This window comes from Lycorma delicatula, chromosome 2 (genome assembly GCF_047948215.1).
Source record: "Lycorma delicatula isolate Av1 chromosome 2, ASM4794821v1, whole genome shotgun sequence".
NCBI lineage: Eukaryota > Metazoa > Arthropoda > Insecta > Hemiptera > Fulgoridae > Lycorma > Lycorma delicatula.
Genome location: NC_134456.1, coordinates 65,840,525 through 65,849,715, shown reverse-complemented (window position 1 = coordinate 65,849,715; position 9,191 = coordinate 65,840,525). Strand labels below are relative to the sequence as shown.

General features: G+C 28.3%; 1 protein-coding gene across 1 annotated transcript; it reads left to right on the top strand.

Annotated features, from left to right (window-relative positions):
* Positions 1 to 1,184: 1,184 nt before the first annotated feature.
* On the top strand, positions 1,185 to 7,560 carry LOC142320190 (uncharacterized). Its single transcript, XM_075357875.1, has 3 exons — positions 1,185 to 1,275; positions 3,171 to 3,452; positions 6,195 to 7,560. Exons 1-3 carry the CDS (start codon positions 1,270 to 1,272, stop codon positions 7,356 to 7,358), a joined length of 1,452 nt encoding a protein of 483 aa, XP_075213990.1. The 5' UTR covers positions 1,185 to 1,269; the 3' UTR covers positions 7,359 to 7,560.
* The last annotated feature ends 1,631 nt before the right edge of the window (positions 7,561 to 9,191 follow it).

Here is a 9,191-nt window from a genome sequence, read left to right as displayed (position 1 = left end):
GGCAACATGTAAATTAACTGATAACAGAACCCACTTCAAAGAATTACATATTATGTTGTCGGCAAATAATTTTTAAAAGTTATTTCTTTATTTAGATTTTTTTAGTGTCCGATTAAATTAACGAACTGATAAATTCGATCAATTCAATTAAACCAAAATATTTTTTATTACATTTACATTAACGTCGCAGCAATCATAAATGCAACTAGATCGAAGAATTTTAGAAATATTAATTCCTGAATACCTGAAAATTTTCCTTTTTAATTGTTATTTGTGACGACCATATAAATCCTCGTAGTCAAAGTCACCTTATTTTACTCATATCAGAGGAAATTCACGTTCACCAAGCAAGCAATCTAATGAAGTGAAAATTTAAATAAATCATTTATTTTTAACAAAAAAGTAAAAAGAAAATTATTTTTTAATCATTTTAAAATCGTCACTTCATATAAATAATTTAAATGGATTTACTTCTTGTAGAAAGTTACTTATAGCAGACGTAATAAACAAATCCCGGAGTAAAATCATATTATTCAAAAATAAAGATAGTTGTACGTTCCGGTACATCTCGCACTTTATGAGTTACAAAAGATTATTTTTTTATTTCTTCAGTTTAACTAATAAATCTGACTTTCTTTTTTTTGCCTCTAATTAAACTATATCCTCAATTACAGAGGCAGATTATCGTATTAACCTACCGTTACTCAGGCTTTAATGTTAACTGAACCCTAACTACACACAGACCAACTATACTGGTAATATCCGCTCTAGATTACCAACTGCCAATTGGTTTTGAAGCAGAGTCCTGTATCATCATAGAAAAGCCAAATAGCGATGTTGTTAACTACACGATTAAACTGTGGGTTAATTCAAATTCTGATCGTTATTAAAAAATTATTTCGATAATGACTCATAAAGATATTTATAAGTAAATCGATAGGCATATTATAATATTAAAGCGGATGGACAATCGCCAACGTAATAAATAAAAGAAAGAAGAACGATAAGTCCTTCTAAACGTCCCGAATTGACCAAAGTATGGATACCGCGTAGTGTAGTGACGCGTGCGTCCGGAGTTGCATATATGTTAAGTTCGTGTTATTGGCACGTATAAGCACAATAAACACATACATAAACAAAAAAATAACACACATATGTAAACGTTCTGTTTCGTACATTATTATCACTATTGGTCAATTTTAGTATAAAAAGGGGCAGCAGAATCGATAACAGCATCAGTTTCAATTGTTCAGTTCGACTGATAACAACATGCAGGTAAGTACAGTAAATATTATCATAAATGTTAAACAAATAGTTGACTGGCTGAAAAAATGCTTTTCAAAAAAAGCTAGAGAATCAACTATTCTAGCTTTTTACGATTTCGTTTACGATTATCTGCGATTTTGTTAATGAATTTTAATAATTAATCGATTTTAATTAAACTGCATAATACTACTATTAATAATACTACTTTATAATACTGCTACTTGGCTAATAGAAATTGCACTTGAATTAGTACACCTCTTCAATATTACCTAGGCTTTGTAATCATTGGAATTATTAAAATTTATACTATACGTCTACTAAAGTATCGTAAGTTCAAATAACTACAAAAAGTATGTAACGTTCAAATAGAGCATGACTAATGGATTTTTTTCCTTTAATGTTAGACTACAAAGTCATAATAGATATTTCATACATAAATGCACACGTAAGCTCGCTAAAATCAAACACCGTAACATATAATTCTTAATAATAATGTAAATTAGGACAAAATATTATATTAATGTGTAGTTAACGAGGAATAACATCACTTGTAACTTTTCACATATTATCAGAATCAAACTTTAATTATGAAATTTCCTTTAAGTATAAAAATAACTATTTACATAGCATACCTTAGAAATGTCATATCAATGTCATAGACATCTCTAAGACCTGTCAATAACGTGTCTTACATAATTACACACTTGATTACATCATAAATATTATCTAAAAATAAATACAATTCATGAAATAACTCCTTCATCGAAAATTATTCCAGTAATTTATCTTTTGAAATTCAAACAAAATTTTCATTTTTTGTTGAAGACCCATCAAAGTTGTTGGCCCATTAATCGTCAGTGATAATAACCGTTTTAAACTGATTGAAAAAAATTCATAGACAGTAGTAAATCTAGTCAACAACTGAAATTAGTAGTGAAGTACATTAATTCTCATGTAGGTTAAACATGTAATTCCTCTTGAAATCTCTCAAAAATGAAATTTAAATTCAGACTCATTTGTTTATTTGTATTTAAAAATATGTTCACTAATTTAAGTAGTCTTAATATTAATAAGTACGTAATATTGATAATAAATAATCTTAAGCTTATAAAAGATTATAATCAATATACAAATTGTAGTACTGTCCAGTATTAAAAAAATATATAAAATTCGTAATGTTTCATAAATTTATTGCATTATTTTTTAATGATTGTTTTTATTAAAAAAATGATTAAATTCATTTCCGTTTTTACAAAATTTCAGTTATATTAACGAAAATTATTTTTTTTTCTCAAACAGTCAACAAATTACTCATCTGTTAGTTTCTTCATACATAAAATATCCGAAAATTTTTAATTTTTTATCTACCTTAACTGGATTTTAACAGTATTTAGGGTTGGTTGTCATGAGACCAATTGCCAGATTATAATCCTTACTACAACCTATTGTGATGTATTACATTCTCAAAATAAACAACAAAGAAAAAATCAAAAATCTTATCAATAAACAGCTATGATCATTAGCCCGGTGAAAACTGGTAGCTTGATGCCGAGCCTAAATAAAATCAATTTTTTCTGTTGGAAAAAAAATAACTACAAGGAAGTAATCATGTTATAAAGTAGTTAATCGTTAAGTTTTAAAGGCTTTTCAGCCAAACTGTTTTGATTAATTTACAGTAGTTTATCGAAAAGAAGATATTCTTCACTTATAAATAATAAATTATAATAAAAATATTATTTAAAACTTATTATTAATAAAAAACTTATTGTAAAAATAAATAATTTATTTTCACATTTTTCTGTTGTTTATCAAAAATGTAGCGCAAACGACTTCATTAAATATATTCACCAAAAAGTTACATTCATAATAAAAATTAACTATATCTGTTCATCTACTTTTTCCAGTACTTTATTTCTACTCTTTTATTGGCTGGATTCGTCCTTGGAGCGCCAGAAGCTCCAATAAATGGAAACAGCGGAGGTCCTTATCCGGCTTCTTCCGGTTCCTCAAGTAATGGAGGTCCTTATCCACCGGCCGGTTGGAAACCATCAGGACGTCTATTGCTCTTACCAGCTAAACAGCAAGCTTCGCAAGTTTATGGAACACCATCCACCGAATACGGTCCTCCACCACAAAGTACTGAAGCCGATCCATCATCCACAGAATATCCCAGCACCACTCCTCAGGTTTGTATAAACATTAATTTCACTTCATAATAATATTATGAATAATAAGTTGAAAAAATTTAACTTTTTCTGTAAGTAATTTAAAAAGATAATAATTTTATAAGTTTTTTATCAAAATAGTGTACTTGATAATATTATTAATATATAATATATACGATTATAAAATTAACAGTATAATGTATGATACGTACTGGAACTTCATTACTAAAATTAGATATTTTATGAAGTGAACACCACATGAATAAAGCAGGGAAAACTATGTAATTAGAATTGTATATAAATACTTTGTAATGAACAGAAAATGTAGGAAAATTTGAAACTGAAAGTTACTCTGTAGCGGTTAAATTCCATTTATATTAATTACATTTTTATCAGTTTTTTATATGTTAAACCTTCAATTAAGAAATATGTGATTATATTTAAAAGCCTTAAATTAAGAACAAAAAAAAACTACTTAACATAATAATAATTATGAGAAAAGGTTCTTTTTCTTCTGGAAGGCTATATAAACGGAAGGCTTTATAAACTGATGAATTACCCCTTCCTTAGGTTAAGCTACGAAAGAAGATCACTTTGTTAACATCTTGATCAACTGTATTCAATTTTACATACATTTATTAGAATATTCTTTTTTAAATCCTGGACGCTAGGAATCATTCATTTTTAAGAAAATATTAATTCGTTAGTTAGAGAAAAATCTAAAATGCAGTGAACTGATAGAAGAAACAATTTCGCTAGCAATGGAACATTTTGAGCTTATACTTGTCAATTTTATTGTAAAAAAAGCTTTATGGTTTCCGCGTTAACATCACTAAATACGTAGCATAACATGGTATTAAAAATACGTAATTACATAAACGAGCATAAAGAAAAGTTTAATATATGCTTTGAAGAAATATTAATATATTTGCAAACTAACAGAACTCAATTTAAGGATTATTAAAAAATAGTTACTAAAGAAAAAATTAATTTGTAATCTTGTTTTCAGTAATTCTTCAGATCTATCATTATATTCGCAAACTTATTAAAAAAAAATAAATAAATAAATAATACAAAAAAAAAACAAATGATAAGCGTTTTCACATTCGATATTCAGAATTGAATATTTCAGTTTACTTTCATTTAATTTATTAGTCTTTTCTTCACAAAAATATAATGAAAAATTTAATAATTTAACAATAATAATAGTCTTCTCTTCACAAAAATATAGTAATAAAATATTTCCTAATTTAATAATAATATATATTATTATATCAAACCATAAATAATTAGTTTAAAAAAGTTTCACAGGGAAATGAATTTTAAAGACTTTACAAAATGGACTCTAACCATTTAAATCAGTGGTTTAAAATCATTTTGAAAATTTTCTTTTCAAATCCACTACGCTAACATGAATACTAATTTGGTATATTTATGAAATTAAATTTTTAAAGAAGACTATTAAATGAAAAAAAAATAATGATTTAGAATCTAGGCAATTTTCTATAGTTCATATAAACATCAAAATAAAAATTGTTTTCAATATATAACGAACGATCTTAATTTATAATGAAAAAACTGAAATGATGAAATTTTAAATTGCTATCTATTTTTATAAAAAAAAATAACAAAATACTTATTAATGCTACTATATAAATAAAAACAATAAAAATTTATTCAAGACAATTACTTAAATAAAATCGTCCACTCAGTAAATTTATCATGTCTATAAAATTAGGTAACAAAAGAACGTTTAAATAAAATAAACAAGTGCATTCGATAAAATAAAAGTGCAACGACAGAAGTGTTAATCACTCACGCACAGATTACATAATTCGACCGTCCGTCCTTTCATGGCAACTCTTTGCAAAAAGCGAAAGTGACATAGTAAGTAACTTGCAAGTTAACTAGAATTAGAATGTCTAGACATATCAATTTGATATTCTAATACTTATTAGAACCACTCCTTTTTGTATAGAATTTGCAATATTGATTGGCGAACTCATGAACTAGACTTACATTAAAGTAATTTAAAATAGCAATGGCTGAAAAAATATATTTTTTTGCAAATTATCACAATTGTTTACTATAATTATTATAGTATTTAAAAAAAGAATCGGAAGATTTCTTTATCAAATTTATAAACCTATGATCGAAGATGTACGTACTTGCATACAGATACAGATTTTTTCTTTACTTTTTTTTAAATTGCAGGGAAGTCTTCACTTTGTTTATGATTAAACTATACAACAGCACTGTCAACATTATATTTAACAAAATGAAAACTAATTAAACTAATTTGTATCAAATCGGCTTTAGAATATTTATTATTCATTATTTTACAGCATAATTGCAATCAATTTTTAAAAATAAATTTACAATATACGCACCACACCAGCAGTATTAACCACATAATTTTGCATTATGTTAAAACATCAGGTAACGAAATTTATTGCACAAGAATAACTACATTTACAATGTAATAAAAGTGTTTAATCAGCTTTCATTTGGAGGAAAATGACAAAGTGCAAGTTTACAGTAACAAATCGCATGTGTGAATTGGCGACTGTAGGATGTGATTAACTGAGCTTACAAAAATGAATTTTGTATGTAGACAAAAATATTTTATTTGAGAACATTATTTTTCTAGAATTTGACGTACATTTAGTAATTTTTATAATTTCATGTAAAACTTTAATTTTGTGTACGATGTAATGCACTAAATACAGTTATTAAAATATTTTTTATAAAATAATATTGCAGGAAGATGAGTCAGCAAGTCCAGCTGGATTTAACAGCGGGTTCGCGCTTCAACAGCAGCAAGAACAGCCAGAAATCGAACGCGGAGTCTACCACGTTCTTTTGCCCGATGGTAGATTGCAAAGAGTAGAATACGCTACTGCACAATTAAAATCACAATCTTCATCACCATCGCAACAGTTCAACGGCCCGGCTCAACAATCAGAAGACAACAGCAACAACGCCTACCAACAATACCAATCTCAAAACGGAAGATACCAACAGGGTCAATTTGAACAGCAGGCTTACCAACAACCAGCTCAATCAAGTTTCCCAAGCAGCTTTCCTCAACCGGCCTTCCAACAGCCCCAAAGCGGAAAATTCCAGCAAAGCCAATTTGAACAAACCGCTTACCAACAACCAGCTCAGTCAAGTTTCCAGAGCGGCTTTCCTCAACCGGCTTTCCAACAGCCCCAAAGTGGAAAACTTCAGCAAGGTCAATTCGAAAAAGTATATTTAAATTTCCCACAACCAGCTCAGCCAGATTTCCCGAGTAGCTTTCCTCAGACGGCATTCCAGCAAGCGGCAAGCAGCAAATATCAACAAGGGCAAAGCAGCAACTTCCAGTCATCTCAGTACCAACAACCACAAAATAACAAATTCCAACAAGCTCGATTTAACAACTATCAATCATTTCAGTACCAACAGCCAAAAAATGGTAAATTTCAACAAGGCCAGACTGAACAAACCAATTATGCAAACGCTTATCTTCAACCGCAAAGCAGCAGATACACACAAAACAAGAACCAGCCACGATCTCAGTATCCTCAACAACCAGAATACAATCAGAATGCATCTCAAAACCAATTCAACCAGAAGAAATACAAACAAGGACAGGATCAGAACAAACAAGTATCGACCACCAATTATGCATCTGAATCAAGCAGCAGATTCACAAATGTAAATACTCAGCAACAAGGACCAACACAAGAATATCAACCAATTTACTATGCCCAACAACAACAAACACCTCAAGACGCTCCAGCTTTTACTGGATTTGTAGCCAATGTTCAGTACAAGGATGTTGAACCAATTGCAACTCCAGTCTATGCTTATAATCCAGCTCCATTAGTACGTATTCTCAGGAAAACTGAAACTGAAACTGAAACTAAAACTGAAACCGAATAAATGGTAAATTTTTAATGCGATATTTATAAGGGTCATCGTCATGATAATTTAATGAATACCACGTAAACATATTAATGTACATAATCACTTTGATATAAAACTGCCAAATACTGTATATAATTCTGTAATATTGTACATATCTTACTGATATTGTAATTTTATTTATTCTTATCTGAAAATATTTTAAATGTAACTATGTGAAAAAATAAATATAAGGGTATATCATTCATATAAAATACTTGAGTTATACTTCATACCTTTATCCTGTTCATCTAATAGTTACTGAACATTTAATACAAATACTGTAAATTATTACTAACTATATTTATTTTCTGCATACTAAACAGTTTAAGGTTTTAAATTTATATATGCTAATAAATGTTCAGGTCAGTCATTCAGAGTAATCAAGAACAGTTGATTAATTTTATTTTTTTTTTAATTAGTAAAAAAGGTTACGGATATTAGGTTATGATTAGATGACAATCATCCCAAAGATGAAACCTTGCAAGTGTTTATTTATGTAAAAAGTCAAGTTTTAAATCAAAGTTGTCATTTAACAGTTTAACCTGATATCCTAATTATCATCATAAACTTATAAAGATAAAATAGTTGATTATATCTTCTATAGCAAATTTTACAACTGGTAAGTAAAAAATAATTAAAACTAGAAAAATTATAATTTAATATAACTCTTTAAAATATTAAACAAACACAAGGTATCTTAAAGAATATTATTTTAAAAATATGTTATTAAAAATTACATCTAAAAGTGGTTTTTAATGCAAAGATTTTACTGTATGAGATATAAAATAATGAAAAAATTAAATAATCATATTTAAAAGGGCTTACCAGTTTTGTATAAAACAGTAAGCTTTTACTCACATTAAAATATGTTTGTTATGCCAAGATACTGTAGCGTGTTTGTGGCTTTATCAGGATATTGAGAGATTAACAATTTAAGAATACAGTTACAATTTATTAGTTTAATAATATACAACATAAATAAAATAAGACAAATCAGTAATAAAAATGACAATAATAATAATAATCTACAATAACAATAACAACAATTGTTACAAAAAATAATAATAAACAGTGATTACATACAAAATAGAATTTTAACCAAGGTCAAGATTTATTTACTGTAGTCAAATAAATAGTATTGTATTTCAATGAAGAAAAGATTAGTCCAAAATTCTTTTACTGCAAATACCTTTTCTTTTTAACAAATAAAACTACCCCATAGTTTATGAATAAATTTAACACTTTATCCCTTCTCCAATTGTCTATAATAACTCACCAAACAACCTCCTGCAGTCCCCCACTCTCCTCACCAGAATTACTTGTGACTTAATCAACTTAATCGCGTCAAACCTGTACTCACTAGATATTCATTCCTTCACTGACTTGCATAATAATGCCTTGCAGAATACTCTCTTCATCAAAACTGAAAAACTCATCTTCGCTGGAGTATTTATACTCCTATTCTCTTTACCCGCAGAACCAGACCAAGTTGAAGTGTGAGAATGATCTTCAGAAACATTTTCCCATACATTCCTACCCTGCTTCAGTAATTCTTCTCATGAAACATCTGTCGTAAGTGTGTCAGCAGGCAGTATTGCAAAAAACAACTGTTAATAAACTGCCTTGTTAGCCTTAGAAAAAGGATCCCTTTAGTCTTTCTGGATTCCTCCCATTATTATATTTTCTACTACTTTCTTCTTAATTGGCAGGAATTCGTTACTCAGGTCCATTTTACCGGTCTTATTACAATACTTTGGTTTAACAACTTCTTGTTTTTGGCAATACATAATAAGCTTTCATCAGTCACTA

Excerpts from the sequence above, each read along its gene's own strand:
- LOC142320190 (XM_075357875.1), top strand. Across the intron at positions 3,453-6,194 it reads ATCCCAGCACCACTCCTCAG|GAAGATGAGTCAGCAAGTCC; the intron begins GTTTGTATAAAC and ends ATAATATTGCAG.